The sequence below is a fragment of the Lynx rufus genome, unplaced genomic scaffold (assembly GCF_022079265.1).
Source record: "Lynx rufus isolate CCGP_SWC_20201006 ecotype Redwood Valley unplaced genomic scaffold, mLynRuf1.p SCAF_2, whole genome shotgun sequence".
Taxonomy (NCBI): domain Eukaryota; kingdom Metazoa; phylum Chordata; class Mammalia; order Carnivora; family Felidae; genus Lynx; species Lynx rufus.
Genome location: NW_025814834.1, coordinates 216348807 through 216365947, shown reverse-complemented (window position 1 = coordinate 216365947; position 17141 = coordinate 216348807). Strand labels below are relative to the sequence as shown.

The 17141-nt window shown below is 53.8% G+C and overlaps 1 protein-coding gene and 1 long non-coding RNA gene across 10 annotated transcripts in view; one reads left to right on the top strand and one right to left on the bottom strand.

Moving 5' to 3' along the window:
* Positions 1-5749: 5749 nt before the first annotated feature.
* Positions 5750-9201, bottom strand: LOC124514850 (uncharacterized). 3 transcript variants are annotated; one of them, XR_006962678.1, is made up of 3 exons: positions 9148-9201; positions 7404-7541; positions 5750-7192 (listed from the first exon to the last, which is right to left on the bottom strand). It is a non-coding gene; the product is annotated as an uncharacterized LOC124514850 (long non-coding RNA). The 3 variants fall into 3 exon arrangements; XR_006962679.1 differs by lacking the exon at positions 9148-9201 and adding an exon at positions 7895-7980; XR_006962677.1 differs by lacking the exon at positions 9148-9201 and adding an exon at positions 7708-7901.
* H6PD (hexose-6-phosphate dehydrogenase/glucose 1-dehydrogenase) overlaps positions 7876-17141 on the top strand; it is a 30860-nt gene continuing 21594 nt past the window's right edge. The window contains exons 1-3 of one of the 7 annotated variants that reach the window (XM_047083168.1): positions 7943-8028; positions 8443-8592; positions 9565-9918. Coding sequence is in view for 4 of the 7 variants with exons in the window: in XM_047083163.1 (XP_046939119.1) it covers positions 7911-7990; positions 8443-8592 (230 nt within the window). In the remaining 3 variants the exon portion in view is untranslated. The other 6 variants (XM_047083167.1, XM_047083163.1, XM_047083164.1 and 3 more) reach the window with 6 other exon arrangements.

The following is a 17141-nucleotide window of genomic DNA, read 5'->3' as shown; positions in this document are numbered from 1 at the left end:
AATATTTCCGTGTAGGGACAGGCCACATTTCATTTATCTGTTCATCCGTTGACTGACACTTGGGTGGTTTCCACTTCTTGACTGTTGTGAATAATGCTGCCATGGTTGTTGGTATACAAGTGTCTGAGTCCCTTCGTTTGGGGATGTACCTAGAATTGGCATTGCTGGATCATATAGTAATTCTATGTTTGACTTTTTGAGGGACCTCGGAACCTTGGAACAGCAGCAGGTGCACTGCTGTACGACCCCACCAGCAACGCATGACCGTTCCGTGTTCTCTACGTCCTCACCAATGCTTGTTACTCTCCTCCTTTGTTTGTTTGGTTGGTTTGGTTGGAGTCTTCCTAGTGGGTGCGAGTGGTACCTCACTGTGGTTTTGATTTGATGGCTAATGATGCTGAGCATCTTCTCATGTGCCTATTGGCCATCATACATCTTACCATCTTCTTTAGAGAAATGTCTGTTCAAGTCCTTCGCTCATTTCTGAATTGGGTTGTCAGGTTTTTTTGTTGTTGTTGTTGAGTTGTAAGAGTTCTCTCTATATTCTGCATACTGATCCTGTATCAGACATGAGATTTGCAGAATTCTCTCCCGTTCTGCAGGGTGTTCTTTCACTCTCTTGATGGTGTCCTTTGATGCACAACCAAATGTGACTTTTTGCGTGTGTGAAAAGAAGGTTCATCTGACAAAGGTCTGTCAGCTGCCAGCTGTGATATATTAATTAATTCACCCATTTATACACGTGTTACGGAGAGTATTTAATACAAATATGTGCTGAGGAGAGCCTGGCGCTGGGTGTTGGGGAGAGATTTGTGTTCCTAAGGTATAGGTGCCACTGGACAGTTCACCTTCAAAGTGTTTAGAGTATAGTTGACAAGACACTTGCCATAAAAAAGAGGCTAAAAAACAATGACAATAGATATTTGATCAGTCTTTTTTTTTTTTTTTTTCGGACAGAGTGAGGGGTGAAGGGCAGAGAGAGAGAGAGAGAGAGAGAGAGAGAGAATCTTAAGCAGGTTCCACGCCCAGCGTGGAGCCCCACGTGGGGTTCGATCTAACGACTGTGAGATCATGACCTGAGCCGAAATCAAGAGTCAGATGCTTAACCCACTGAGCCGCCCAGGCGCCCCTGTATGATTATTTCCAATACGTGAATTCCAGTTGATGTGATGGGGCTATTCAAACATCAAGGGAGGCTGGGTAGGGAAAGCCACTCAAGTCCTTCATCACCTGGCCCAAACCACACAATCAAATTTGTCACCAACAATCAATATTTCCACCCTCACAGTCGATGCCATGGGGCATCTAAATTATCAAGAACTGGAGAATGTTAACTTAGGTGTTATAACATCCCCCACTCATCTGGTCCCTTACCAGGTGGAGGTTATAGTCTAGGGAGAGACTCCTTTCTAGCTTTGTGACAGGTATAAATACATCAGCCTATACCATCAAATCAAACCACACAAGAATTATTTTATGTCACGGGTGCTGTCCTTCAACTCTTGATTCAAAATAATATGAGAAGTTATTTACTGTTATATGTAATGGAACTTAATGAAGTACGATCTTACAAAACAAGAAAGTTAAAAGGCATTTATTTACACGGTCAAAAGAGCATATGTTTGAAAGGCTCCGTCTTAAATTCCTATGAAGAGATTTTCTAACACAGATAAGGTGGGTTCAGGGGAAGCATTATATTCCTGGACTATGGCAGCAGAGGCCCCCGCCATGGAAGTCCCGGTCTCGGAAATGGATATAAGTCCATGGAGAGCAAAGACTTCTAAATGGTTACTATGAACTATGTATTCGTATGTATTCATAGGTACTATGTAGTATGCAATATTTTTTTAGCAACATTTCTGTGATTTAAGGCAAGGTCCGCTCATACTTCAGGGAGCCTAATGCCACTGACTTTGACCTGTCAACCTTCCCTACTTGAAGCTGGCCTTCCCTACAAGAGTTTAAGCTCCCTGGGGGATAGCTATGTCTCCTGGCCCCCCAAAGACTTGCTTCAACAGTGAGGGACCCAACTGCTTATACCAAAAGCCCCCCTGTCCTTGGGGATCCTTCCTCTCTCATCCCTGTGTCTAACCCATCAGCCAATCCTGTCAATGTCCTCTCCCAAGCTTCTCTCGACGAAACAGAGGAGCCCCCCTGATGCTCTGACATCTGCAGCCTGGCTGGCTCTGGAAGGACTGCCCTCCCAAGGCTAGCCAATTCCCAGAGATCGCAAACGATTTACCCTGGAGTGTGCATTGCACACACAAACCCACCAATCCAGAGCCTACACTCCCATCCACCTCCTCCGTGAGGCTTTCACACTTGAGGCCACCTGCTTCCCGAATCACCGGGAACCAGGTACACAGCGAGGGGCAGCCCCCGTGCCCCAGAACCTGCCTCAACTATTCAAACTAGCCAGTCCTAAGCCTGTGGACCCTGCCTTGCCTGTGCTTTCCCACGGGAAGGCTTTGTGCACACTTTCCCTGTCTCCCTCTGCCTTCTGACTGGCCCTGGGGCTTCCTCACGTGGCCCTGTGTGGACAGCACAGGGGTCCTCCTTCCTGGGAACCGTAACAGACTACCCTGCCAATGACCTCCTAATCGGTTGGCCTTGCCATACCTGAGTACTCATCACACTTTTTTTTTTTAAGTTTATTTATTTATTTTGAAAAGGACAGAGAGAGCTCTGAGGGGCGGGGGCAAGGGCAGAGACAAGGAGGGAGGGGAATCCCAAGCAGGCTACGTCCACGTGGTCGGTGCACAGAGCCCGATGTGGGGCTCGAACCCACGACACCTTGAGATCACGACCCGAGCCGAGATCAAGAGTCGGATGCTTAACCAACGGAGTCCCCCAGACGCCCCACTAATCACGCCTTTCAAAACCCCCTGGAGCTGTGCCCCCCTCCCCAGCCTGTCTGGACCCTTCGATGACCCCCACCCTCTCAATGTGCTTCTCCTCTAAGCCTGTGGCCCAGGAACCCTGGGGACTCTTCCAAAACGAACACTGATCGTGTTGCTCTCCTCCTTACGATTCCCAGAGCCCTCTGCTGTATGTTAGAAGAAAATCCACATTCCTCACGGGCGCCTACCACCAGTCTCAGGCCAATTCTCGCTCGGTGGTCTGGCCACACGGGATCCCTCCCAGTTCTTCCGAGATGCCACGCTGTTTCCTGTCTCGGGGGCCTCTGTACTTTCTTTTTTACGCCTCCCCACCACACCCCTCCGCTTGGAGTAGAATAGAAGCTCCTCGAGGACAGGGGCCTTGGTCACAGTTGCCTCCCCTGAGCCTAGGCTCCTGGCATGTCGTGAGTACCGGACAGATGAATGAGGGGCGCCTTACCTGCATTTCCGCGGCTGCAGAGGGGAGGGGTGGAGGGGGCCCGACGACTGTGGAGGTATCCCCTGCTGTGACCCTGTAGCCTCCTGGGAGCTGCTGGCTCACCAGAGGCTTCCAAACTCCCGGCCCCAGACAAGACAACTGCGGCGTCAGGGCTGGGAAAGGCAGACGGTGCCTGCTTCCCGGAGAGGCCAACGGGAAGCCGGCCTCTGTCCCGTGAGGTCCTGCTGACCATCACGTTTCCCCTGCAAGGGTGCCCTGTCCTTCCCCAGACCCCAGGCTCCTCCGGCGCCCGCTCCAGAAGCTTGGCCGTCCCCACGCTGCAACCCCACTTGGCCCGAAGGATGCGATGCAGCTTTTGTTGGTGCAGAGATGTCTGGGGCGGCTGCCAGAAGCCTTATCTTTTCATTTCATCTGCCGGCCAAGAGCTCTTCTGTGCTTTTGCCCCTTGAAGCTTGAGGCAAGAAACCCTGACCTCGATTGAGCACCGGAGCCCCTCGCTTTGTTGCTCAAGGTCCCCCGTCCTGGTTCACATTCAGGCCGGCTGCTCCCCAGCCCTCTCTCTTCTTTTCCCTCGACCCCTTACCTCCCAGGCAGCCTCAGAACAAAATTTGGGATTTTTTTTTTTTTTTTTTTCCCGAGACCTGGCTCAGCCACTAGTGACATCATTGGTTTACCTCTCTTACTCAAGGGCACTGACGTACCTCCTCAGACTGCTGACTGCCGCCCGTCAGGTGGCTGCTTCGAGAAGGCACCCTCAGAGTGACTCACGGCCACGCGCCAAGTGGAGGGGCCGCCAACACCCGAACCTGGTAGGGCTGGCTCCCCACCTTCCACCACATTCACTTGGCAAGCATTTTTTAAGGGACTATTATTTGCCAGGCATCGGTCTGCCAAGGGCCTGTCTCACCGGACTGGGCAGGGACTTTGGTCACGTCAGCATTGCACAGCTATCCAAACAGATGTTTCCGGAGCATCTTATGAGACAGTCCAACAAAGCGTCCTGGGAAAACTGGATGTCCACATGCAAAAGAATGAAGTTAAACTCGTTGCCTCTCAGGTCATATACAAAGATCAACTCAAAACGGACCAAGAGTCTGAATGTAAGAGCTGAAACTATTGAACTCTTAGAAGAAAATGCAAGCCTATATTTCCATGACATTGGATTAGGCAAAGCCTTTGTAGAATAGGACACTGAAAAGGCAAGCCACCAAAGAAAAAATAGAGCAGGTGGACATCATCAGAATTACAACCCTTATGCTCCGAAGGCCACCATCAAGAAAGTGAAAAGACAACCCACAGAATGGGAGACAATTTTTGCAAACCATCCATCTGGGAAGGAACTTGTATCTAGAATATATAAAGAATTCTACCAACTCCATAATAAAAAGATAACCCAATTGACAAATGGGCAAAGAACCTGACTAGGCATTTTTGCAAAGAAGATAAACACGTGGCCAATAAGCCCATGAAAAGAGACTCAACGACAAAAACCATCGAGAACACATAAATCAACATCGCAGTTAGATCCCAACTCACGCCCACGAGGATGGTTAGAATCAAGAAGTCAGATGATAACAAATGCTGGCAAGGAGGTGGAGAAATAGCAACTCTCCTACATTATTGGTGGGAATGTAGACAGACCGGTGTAGCCACTGTCGAAAACATTCTGGCAGTTTCTCAAGAAGTTAATTGTCGTGTTACCATACGACTGGCCGATTCCACTCCTAGGTATGTATCCAAGAGAAATAAAACCAGGTCCACGGAAAATCACGGATACCTATGTTCACAGCAGCGTTATTCATAATACTCCCCAAGTGGAAATCCCCATCACACAGATGTCCACGAGCTGATGAACGGATACACAAAATGTTGCATTCCCATGCAATCAAATATTATTTAGCGATAAAAAGAAGGAAGTATCGATACATACCACAACATGGATGAACCTTGAAAACATTATGATGCTACACGTTATTTGTGTGTGTGTGTGTGTGTGTGTGTGTGTATCATAGAAAGACACAAGAGGCCACCCATTATATGATTCCACATATATGTAATGTCCAGAATTGGCAAATCACAGAGACAGAAAGTGGATTAGTGGCCACCTAGGGTTGAGATGGTGGGGGAGAAATGGAGAGTGAGGGGTAACAGGTACATGGTTTCTTGTTGGGGTGATAAAAATGTTCTAAATTGATCTTGGTGATGGCTGCCCCACTCTGTGGCTGCTAAACACCGATGAATTGTACACTTTATTTTTTTAACGTAAGTTTATTTATTTTAAGAGAGAGAGAGAGAGAGTACAAGCCAGGGAGGAGCAGAGAGGGAGCGAGAAAGAGAGAGAGAGAATCCCAAGCAGGCTCCACGCTGTCAGCGCAGAGCCTGATGGGGGGCTCTATCCCACAAACCGTGAGATTGTAACCTGAGCCAAAACCAAGGGTCAGATGCTTAACTGACCCAACCCCCCAGGTGCCCCTGAATTGTACGCTTTAAATGAGTAAACTATATAGTATGTGAATTATATTTTAGTGAAGGTATTTGTAAAAAGTCATGTGGTAAAGATCCCGGACAATCAAGAGGGTTTAGGAGTCTGGAAAGTTCTAGTTGGCGGTAGGCAGAATAATGACTCCCTGAAGATGTCCAGGCCCTAATGTCTGGAACCTGTGCTCATGTCACCTTACACGGCAAAAGAGACTTTGCGGATGTGCCTAAGGATACGGACTCTGAGATGGGAGGTGATCCTGGGTTATCCAAGTGTGCCCAATCTAATATATGGGTTCTAAAAAGTAGAGGCCCTTTCCCAGAAGGGTCAGAAACATGAACCCCAAAACGGAGGCGAGATCAAAGCACTCAACCCTCTGTGGCTGGCTTTGAAGACTGAGGAAAGGGACCATATGCCAGGGAATGTGGTAGCTTCTGGAAGCTGCGAATGGCCCTCAGCGGACAGCCAGCCAGGGAACGGGGATCTCAGTCCTAAACCACAAGGAACTGACTTCCGGAGGCACCCGAATGAGCCAGAAAAGGGCTGCCCTGGAAAGGAACGTAGCCGCCCTGCAACCCTGTGGTTTTAGCCCAGGGAGACCCACGCTGGACCTCTGACCCATAGGACTGTAAGATAATACGTTTGCATTGCTTTCGTCACTCAATGGTGGTAAGTTGTCACCGCAGCAATAGAAAAACAAACATACTGTTTGTAGCTACTTCATGCGGACGTCACAAAGCCCGTCCTTAGGGGAGAAAAAGCGCTGAGCTTTCTCATGTCTGGGGGTGAAAAACTCGACTTGTGGCTGCAAATCCACAACACCTGCTCTCCCCCTCCCCTCCCGGTGCAAAGAGCAGAGTGAACGAGCAGAGCTGACTTGGCGAGTCGTTCTGAAAATAGAACCCGCCACGTGATTTTCTTTCTAACTCCACAGACCTCTCTCGTGAGTCATTCATCTTTCTGGGCCTCACTTTCCATGTCTGTGAAGTGAAGCGGGCTGAGTTAACCCTGACTCCTGCCCACCCCACAGTTTAGGAAGATGAAAAAAAAAAAAAAAGAGCTTGGCGAAGAGAGCCCCACGGTGCTCTTTGACAATTCAGCCACAGACACCGTCTGGGCCGCAACATGCCGGTGGTGGGGTGGGGGGGTGGGCATTGCTCTTCTCTTCCGGTCTCCTTCGGAGGGTTCTGGGCACACCTGGCCCCCGGTGATGTCGCCTGGAGCGTCTCGTAGCTGCCGGCAGCACAGAAATGAGCAAAGCTTCGGGTTGGCAAACGAGCAGAAGCCAATCACGGGCCCTAATGGACAAGGCTGTAGATTTGTGGGTTTGGCGGGGGCAACGCGCTTACAGCTGGATGAGACCAAAGTGTTTTCCTGATGGAAAGAAGGCAAAGCGATGGTCCAGGTCAGACTAGGAGGTATGGAGTTGGGACGAGCAGCTGTCGGTGGGGAGGACAGTTGTAACATCCTTGGCTCATTTCATCCTAGGTGCAGACCCCGCCCCCCTGACACCTAAGGGGACGCGCGAATATTCTTAATGGGCTGCTAACGGTTGACTTGCCTGTGGGAAATTTTTTAAAGTTACCTGCAGATCACCCTTATGGTGGCTGTACAGGGACCCAGGAAAGGTCCCCTTGGCTCGTCTCGGTCTTTGGGCACCTGCCATCTTCCATAATGCCTCCCTCAGCCCCGGTTCGCACAGTTGTGGGAGGGCACGGTGCACCTAGGGTTGCAGAACATGGGAAGGGCTCTTGGCCAAGAGTCCTGGCCTCTCCCAGACTGTTTTGCCTGGCCCCTCCCCTAGACCCTCCTGCCCACATCCAGCTGTGGAGGCAGCCCAGTGGGTACCTGTCTCCTCCATGCCCCCGCCCAGGTCCCACCCAGCATACCGCCCGAATTCTTTGTGGGGCCTGCAGTGGCCCCTGGCCTTGATGACAGTGGGGCCCAGCCCCTTCCAGCTTCCCAGCCTTCCTGGAACCCTCTTGCCCAATATCCTGTGTGGTAACCAGGCCTGTTGGCCCCACACAGTTTTGCTGGCCACTGCCAAGTTCCTTCTGCTCGCTCTCAATGCTCTACCTCTCATGGAACCTTCATGAAGGAAAAAGCTGCTACAAGCTTTCTTCTCTGCAGTCAGAATCCCCTCTCCTGGGTGCTCTGCACTCTTCAGCAGAGGTGACCATGCATTCTCCTGTCCCTGCGGTGGGAGGAAGGTGGGTCTGGGGAAGGGGCGGAGCTAAGGTGCTCTGGGAGTAGGGATGGGGGGGTCTACATCCAGGAGGTGGTCCTGGGTAGCCCTGCCTTAATTAGCCCGAGGTCGCTCAGGACCTTCACTCTCAGGAAGGAGCAGCTGCCTCTCTAATGGCTGGGGCGCCACTAGGGGCCCTGACAGCCTGTAGGGCTGGGAGAAAGTAGGTACGAGGTTGCTGCAGGGTGAGGGTCAGATACTGCATGACACTGGCGAGGACGGGGGTAGAGGGCTCACATGCCATCGACTGGGTGCTGACAGAAGCAGCTGACCGTGTTATCTCACGTATCCACCTCACCACCGCCCTAGAGAAAAGGCCATGCTCTCATCGTCCCATTGTACAGACGAAGTAACTGGGCCTCCGGTTTGTGTCTTCAAGGTCACACGGGTGTAAGCAGAGATTTGAAGCTGAACGTGGAGGCCCGGCAATAGCGTGCTCTCCGACCCCTATATCACGACTTCTGGGCTCTGAAAGTGAGCCGGACCAAGCTGCTCATTGTACAGACGGAGAAGAGCGAGGCCCGAGGAGGTAAGTAACCTGTTCCAGGTCCGGCAGCTTCTGCCAGATGCTGGGGAGGACCCGGCCCCCCGGCTGCCAGGCTTCCTCCGCGACACCGCCACTTCCTTCCACTATTCGGGTGTCTCAGAGGGCAGCCCCTAAAGATACACCGCAGAACCGCAGAACCCGGTGCGGAGGGGCGGCCGGCCGCTTGCCCGCCCACTTCACTCTGAAGTCCCGCCCCCTCTACGCTAACCAAGAAATCATCCGGGAGGCTCCGCCTCCCCCCACCCCTCGGTCGACCCCGAGCCGGGGGGCGTGGTCTCGCCTGCGCCTCCGCCCCTCGCCGGGGGCCTGACCGCGCGCGCGCGCGCGCCCCTGAGCCGGCCTGACTGCGCGGGCGCGCGCGCCGAGGCCGCGGTGGTCTGGGGCCCAGGCCCGCGGGGCCCCCGCGCTCCCAGGCCTGACGCGGCTCGGGTGGGGCAGGGAAGGGGCGGCTGGGCCGGCCGACTTGGCCCCCCGGCTACGCTCGGCGAAACCAGAGCGCGCGGCGGCCGCGCGGCCGCGTGGCCGCGTGACGCGCACCTGTCGGGGCGGGGCGCGCCGCGCCTGCGGAAGAGGATGCGCGGGGCCCCGGCCTGGCCCGAGCCCGGCCCGCAGCGCCGCGCGCCCCGCGCCGCCGCCGACGTTTCCCGGAGAAGCGGCCGGCTCTGACGGGCGAGATGAAGTAAGCTGCCTCCCCCGCTTGGTCTCCGGCTCCTTCGGCCGCGGGCGTTGTTGACAGTCGGCCGGCGGCGGCGCGCTCGCGCCGGGCCGCGCCGGAGGTCGGTGCGGCGGCCCCGCGGCCCGGCCGCCTCGGGCTTTCGGCCGGGCGGCGTCTCCGCTGCCACCGCGCGCCCGCCCGCCCGCCGCTGCTCGGACTCCGGCGGGGGCTCAGCGCCGGCCCGAGTTGCCTCCCAGCCCCGCTTCCTCCAAATAAATTGTCCACTTCCTCCTCCGCAGAGCCCGTGGCGGCGGGGACCGGCCAGCCCCCTTGGCGGCTAGTTTGGAGGGGCCCACGGCGTCCCTTTCTCTAGGCTTTTCTGGAAGTCAGCCCGGTGAGAGGAGGAACCCCGTGCTTTCTTTCCCGAGATCAGCGGGATCTCTGGCATTCGCCCTCCGGTTTCCATCAGCGTTTGCGACACACGCATCCAACGAAGAGTTTTCCAGAAGTAAACCTGTCCGCCTCTTTGAGAATCAGGTCACTTCAGCCTGAATGTTTGGTTGGAAATGAGAACTTCTGGAAAGGTCATAAACCTAAATTCTTTGCCCACCCGACCGCCTGTCCTCCCAACGGGGCGCATGGCTCGTCGAAAGGTAGCGGATTAGGGGGAATTGGTGTAGAATGGGCAGATTTTCAGTTAGTTTCCACATTCTCTGCCCTGATCGAAGGCGGATAGACGTTTTGAGTTTATGAGGCTCATCTTTTGGTTAGTTTTAGGAACACTCGAGATAAAAATGCTCCCTGCTTGGCATGAAGAGAGCTCATTTCTCAGACAGTAACTTTCTTTGAGGTCCGCGACTGCCCAACAAGTAACCCCTCTAGGCAGACATTCAAGTTATGTTTATACAAAGACTGGAGTTTACTAAGTTACTCTTGGGTCCGACAGTTTTAGGCCATCTGAAAGGGAAACCTAGAGGTTTCCCTTTGGTCATCAGTGGCCTAGCCACTTCTGACTTTATTGATGGAATTTGAACAAGGTGAGGTGTCGTTGCATGATGCCGCATTTCACGGTGGATTCTGCCAGAGAGACCCTAACCCATGGGCAGAGCAGGAAGTCTGGTTTTGCTTTTTGCTGCCCAGGAAGTCTGGATTTTGCTTTTTGAGAGCCTGGTGGCTCTTTGGGAGAGCTCTTACCACCATTGCCCTCTAAAATATTTTCACATCCGTGATCTTTTTTTTTTTTTTTTTCCCCACTGTTAAAATGAGGTGGATGATCCCCATTTTACAGCTTGGGTTCACGCCCCTATTCTTTGGGCTAGATTATAAATCCCTCAAGGGCTGGGCTGGGGACTTTGAAGCATTCTCTTTCTAGCATTCTCTTTCTTTGATGCCCCCCCCACCCCCAGTGTGACTGGAAGGTCATGAAAACTGTTGATGAGCCGTTTCTTGGTATTTCTTTTTTCTGTTGTGGGATGGTTAATTCATTTTGCAGCAGTTCCAAGAAACAAGCAAGAAAAGTACCTTTACTCACGATGATGTTGGTTTCATAATGATAGAAACAAACATTTCTGGGGTGCTTACCGTCGGCTAACTCGTGCCAAGTGCTTTATGGGGATTGCCTCATCTTGTGCTTCTTATCGACTTGTTTGCCTTCCCCGTGGTTGAGACACGAGAGAAACAGACTGTTGGCACCACCGTTGATCGCGTCTCCTAGAGGGGCAGAATCCGTGTCCACACCAATGCAGTGTTTTAAATCCCACTGCTTGGGGTCGTAGTCACATGTTTTACTGGCACGTGGGACCTAAGTGCTGAAGCCAGACTGCCCGTGTTTATAGCCGATCACCTCTGAGCTGCCTGCCTTTCAGTAAGTTCTTTCGGCCGCCCTCCCCGTGCACCTCGGCTTCCCCTGTGCTCATTCTACAAATGGGCATAGTAATGGTACCTAGCTCCTGGGTTGTGGCAAGAATTTAAAAGCTTCGATGCATGTGAAGCTCTAGGATTCGGCATATAGTTAGATGCTCTGTAAATGTTTCTTTTATCATTACTGGTGTTGTTGCTGGGCCCGAGTACTGGGCCATAGCGCCTGAAGTCACCAGTAGAGATTTCTTCCTTCGTGCCATCATTCTGATGCAGATAGCTCGCACACAGGCGACAGCGGTCTCCTACAGAATGGGATTTATTTGTCCATTCAGCACATATTTATAGTCCACCTTCTGTGTGCCAGGCCCTGTTTTGGATACTGAAGGTAATCAGCGAACAAAGCACAAAGCCCCCTGCCCCCATTGGCACTTGCATTCTTAACGGGGAGGGGTGGCAGGCAATAAAACAAATACGCTTTTCACAGACGGCGTATTAGAGAATGATACGTACTGCAGAGAGAACTAGATAGAGCAGGGGCTGGGGTGGAGGTGGGAGGTTTGCAGTTTGCCAGAGTCGCCTGAGAAAGGCTCACCGAGGTGACATTTCAGCAAAGAATTCAAGTTAGCGAGGGAGTGAAGCATGTGGACATCCGCAGGGGAAAGTAGGTCAGGCAGAGCCAACGGTAAGTACAAAGGCCCTGAGGCAGGACGATGGGTGGCTGGAGCCTAGAGAGGGGCATAGTGGCAGAAGAGATCAAAGAGGTCATGGGTGGGAGGCCATAAAAAGGGCACCGAGTGCCATGTTCAGGAAAAGGCAGAAGAAACCGGAGGCCAATTAGGTGGTTCCTATAGGAACCCAGACAGGGGTGATGGTGGCTGGGACCAGAGTGGAGTGGTGGCAGGCGGGGAGTAGTTGTACTCTGGATTAATTTTGGTGATAGAAACTGTAGGATCTGCCGAGAGATTGGATGACCCCCAAAGTTTCTGGAAGGATAGAGTTACCATTTCTGGAGGCTGGAGAAGTGGAGCAGGTCAGGGGATAAGTCCCTTCAGTTTTGAACATAGTAAGTCTTGTAGACACCCAGTGAATGGTGTCAGAGTAGCAGTTGATTGTATGAGCCTGGAGTTGAGGGGCAGAAAACCCAGACTGGAGAGGCAGATTTGGTGCCCTATGTTGGTAAATGTGTAACAATTCTGCAGGGGTGGGGCTTGGTGGGGGGGGGGCCGATTTACAGCATTTGCCGGTATCTGTGGTGAAATATTCCTTCCCGGGCCGTTTCAAGCACCGCATCGTAGAATATCTTCGCCTTACAGACATAGTAGACGGAAACAATGTCAAGAACCCAGGTTAATAGTAAAATACAGTAAAATAGGAAATGGTGAACTGAAAGTATTTATTACCTTTAACTATAACTTTTTGGGTTATAAATTGGTACGATTTAGTTTTAAATTTTTTTTGAAAGAGAGCAAAAATGCAAGTGGGGGAGGGGCGAAGAGAGAGGGGGAGCAGAGGATCCCAAGCAGGCTCTGTGCTGACAGCAGAGAGCCCAGCGCGGGGCTTGAACTCACGAACCATGAGATCTGGCCTGAGCCGAAGTCGGACACTTAACCGACTGAGCCACCCAGGCGCCCTGATTTGGTCTTTGATTTAATGGCTGTGTTTAACAACTGGTTGAAAAATTCCTAAAAATTCAGCAGGTGAATATTGCGTGCAGGTACAGGGCGGCTCTAGCACACCTTTGGGTCATAGGGACCCAAGACCCCTGAGAAGGTGATAGGAATAAGGATTTTCTGAGATCTGGGGAGGAAACTGGCCCCAGAGCCCGATCTTGCAACTCTTGTCCCTGACCCTTCCCAAGGGGCCCGGGAAGGGAGGAGTCGAGGCCGCAGAGTAGCTGAAGGGTTTGACTGGTTTGGGTGTGTCCTGTGCAGATGGGCCGGGACCTGGAGAGTTCGGGGAAAACACTGGGGTTAGTGACTGGAGAGGGCGCTGGGCCCCTCCCCTCGCACTCTGGTTAAAAATGATCTTTAGTTTGAACTCTTGTTTTACTCCCACACATTCTTTCAAAAATTCCAAACTCCTGGGCTATGATTTGAAGAAGACAGGCCCCTCCTTCCCACTTGGCAAACAGAAGGTGGAGGTCAAAGGTGTCGATGTGGCATTGGGAGAGGGGACAAGGCCGCCGCAGCCACTGACCTTTACCTCTCCGCTCCTTGCCCCTGCCCCGTGTCTGCTGGGAATAGCAGACCAGTGCCACTCCCCCTGTGGTTTACCAGCAGCCACCCTGCCACCGGAGCGGGTCAGGCATAGCTGCGGGGCTGTGCCCCACACCCGCCTCTTTCGCTTGGGCAGAAACAAAGACCGGAAGCAGATTCTGATCCAGACCCCCAGGCCCGCCACGTCGGTGTTCACAGCTTTGGGAGCGTTGGCAGAGCTGTTCTTCCAAAGGTGGACCGCCCAGGATGCCGGGCGGGAACCCCTCAGATCGGACTCGGGGGGCAGGACTGCGGACACGGGCCCAGCAGTCCTGACACCCAGACGAGCCTGTCTGGAGAAGGTCCTCTGCGCCTCCCTAGACGAGGCCCCGCGGCACCGCACGCGGTGGGGTAGTGTGTGTCTGGCAAGTATCTGAGTGTCGTAAATGACACTGCATCCTTCACACACTTCGGTTAAAGCTTCAAGAGTCTCGTCTTAGCTTTGGAAGGGCACGTGGTCATCAGCTCTTTGCTTCCCGTTTCAGCGCCCCTCTCCCCTCCCCCGAGGTGGGCGCCCGGCTGCCCTACAGGAAGGCGGAGCTGGGGCCTCTCCCTGATGAGAGAGGGGTTCTCTCCTTTCCTTGGAAAACCCGGGATTGGGGGGCAGCAGTCAAGTAGTGATCCTTCCGCTAAGTCTCTTCGTCTCGTAGGTGGGGCAGGGGGGCCTGGCCAGGACAGACGACGCCTCGGTGAGAGGTCATCGAGGTGGTGTGGTGATTCACGGCAGGCGCTGGAGAAGAACCACCACTCAGCCCAACACGCAGTCCCGCAGGCTGCCCTTCCCGCGCCTGAGCTCTGCAAATGAAACTTACTTTGTTTTTGTTTTTTTTTAATTTTTAACGTTTATTTTATTTTTGAGACAGAGAGAGACAGAGCATGAACGGGGGAGGGTCAGAGAGAGGGAGACACAGAATCTGAAACAGGCTCCAGGCTCTGAGCTGTCAGCACAGAGCCCGACGCGGGGCTCGAACCCACGGACCGCGAGATCGTGACCTGAGCCGAAGTCGGCCGTTTAACCGACTGAGCCACCCAGGCGCCCCAAATGAAACTTACTTTGAATGAAAGATACAAACGGTTCATGGCAGTATTAGCGGTTGGACTGTCACGTCCAGGCTTTTTGACTCACTTCAGGTGTGTGATTTTAGGAGGTGCCTGTAGGCCCATTCCTCTTGGAGCAGGCAGAGAGGCAGGGGGAAGTGCTTCAGAAAACCCCGCAAAAGCGGAGCCGTGCCGCGCGAGGGCGGTTTAGACCATCGGTGGGTGTGTTGGAGCCGTCTGGTTTCCCTGTGGCCTCACCCCTGCTCCAGGGCTGGGGCCCTATTCTTGACTTTGTTGGGCTTCAGGGATCCTGTTTATTTCCCTGTCGGGGCAGCAAGGAGGATGACCGTACTGGTCACTGTCTCCCTCCCCTCGGGGCCGGGCGTAAGGACCGGTCTGGGGAATGTGCCGTCAATGCCCGAGTTGGTTCCTCGGGGCTGCCTGCGGGGCTGAGCTCTGTAGCCGCTGAGCTGCGCAGTTCTGTCGGGCAGCGGTGGCATTATGCCCCCCCAGGAGCCAGGAAGCGCCTGGCACTGAGCTAGGTTAGTTAATGTCCGCTTAGCGCTTTGTCGCCTGCGTCATCTAGGCTAATCGTCACAAGCCCCTCATTTAGTTCAGTGGTGTTAGCCCTGTTTTATAGTTAGGAAACGTGGACCCAAACTGACTAGGAGAGTTCATTAGATCACACAGCCAGGAGGTGGTCTTGAGCCCTGGTCCTCTGACCCAAATGCCACATTCTTCCACTTGACTGAGGAAGCCGTTCAGCACAGTGACTGGAGGCTCGGGCTTGGGGACACGACAGTTCTGCAGTCTTCTGGGCTTGGGGGAGAGGGACTGGTCCTTGGGGCTCCCTCACCTGCCCATCCAGGCTCTCTGAGGTTCCTGACTCCTCCTCTTGTCCCCGGCACTTGTCAGTCCGGAGCCCTGGCTCCGGGTGTGGGATCAGGAGCTCTGAAATGCAGCTCGCCAGCTGGAGGCTCCTCCTTCTCCAGGCTGTTCTCCGGGCTTCAGATTTCTCACCGCCTCTCTCCCGCACTGACCTTGCAGTTCTGTCTTCCCTCCAGACCGGGCGATTGCCAGCTGAGAAGGAAATGCGTAAATGCGTGAAGGGCCAAGGACAGGGATTGGGAAGCGGGAGAGGAAAGACTGGTCCTGTGGCCCATCTGGTTCGGGAGTGAGTGCACAGGTTAAGGGAGAGTGCAAGGGGAAGGCTGGAGGCCTCGAAGCTGGTCTCTTTACCCTCCACATCAAGCTGAATAGTGGAAACGTCTGGTGTCCTGTAGACTCTGACGCACATCCTGTCGTTGGAGCCTCATCTTGGTTTGGCCGCTAACTGCAACATCAAAAGAGACGAGGAGGAGGCAAAGGGAAAAGGGGGGGCTGGGGAGTGGGCTGTCAGAGGGTGGCCAGGTCCCTCTCAAGATGGGGGATGGTACAGGGATGCAGGAAGGTAAAGGGGCTAGGTATCGCCTCACACCTCCGTGTCCCTACCGTACAGCCAGACTCGAACCTCGTGGTGGAGGGTGTTGTTCACCCTTTATCCGGGAACACCTGCTGTCAGTCATCTTGGTTCCCTGTTCAGTGCTCCAGCGCCCCGGGCTGGGCCCTGTCGCCCCTTCGAGTTCTCAGAGCCGAGTAGCTGACCACGCCTACTTTCCCCCCTCACTTCTCCCTTTCCCCCAAAGCACTGGCCTCGGTTGGAAATCAGAGAACGGGAGAGCCGCGAGTAAGAATTGCACACAGTAAGCCCTACAACCTTGGTCAGAACAGAAGGCAAATGAAAGCAGATCCTCCGGCACATTCGTGGCGGGTCCGAGGCCTCTTGCCTTTCGTACGTGTCAGCGGCTTTAAATTAGCCTGAAAAGCAGCCAAGACACGAGGGAGGATGCAGCATGCACTTGCTGTGTGTCAGCACGGGGGCCAGAGAGCCTGGTGCCTGTTGGGCTCCCTCCTTCCTCACCTTCCTTCACCGTCTGAGCCTCAGCTTTTCTCTCTGCAAGAGGGAAACTATCATGGCACCCACTCCATTGGCTCTTTTGCCTGCACTCAGTGGGATCTTATGCACGGAAGCGCTCCGTTCAGGGCCGCTGCTGTCATTAACATACCCTAGTGACGACTACCACTTATGTAGCGCTCGGGGGTGGTGGGCGGTGTCCTAAGCATCTGATAAATATGAACTCATTTTCTCCTTCTAATGACTCTGTGGTATAGGTCGCTGTCACCCCCATTTCAGATGAGGAACCCGAGGTTATGAGAGATTAAGTAATTGTCCAAGGTCAAACAGGGAGGAGTTGAGCTAGGATTCCACCTCGTTTGGTTCCAGAGTCCGTGTTGTTATTCACTGTGCCGTAGGAGATATTAGTAATCGTTCTGGGCCCGGAGCCCAGCAGACACGAGGGAAGCCAAGCGAGGAGTGACGGGGGTGATCCTGTCTTCTTGTAGTTCCAGCCGTCACCCGAGGGCCGTCGACCATTCCCGAGCTCGTGGGCCTGGTGGCCTGTGCTCATGGATGAGGTTGGCGTCGATCTTCCAGTGGGCGGCTCCAAATCCTGCGGCAGCCCTGCGGGCCTCCCCGGAGCTTCCTGCGGCACCGCGGTCCGTCTCTAGCAACTGGCCTACCCCCTCCCCGCGTGCAGTCCCTGTTTACGGGGCAGGCTCCCTACGCACCAGCTTCCTGGCACAGAAGCCAAGTTGCTGAGGAGGGAGCAGCGGGGAAGCCGTGG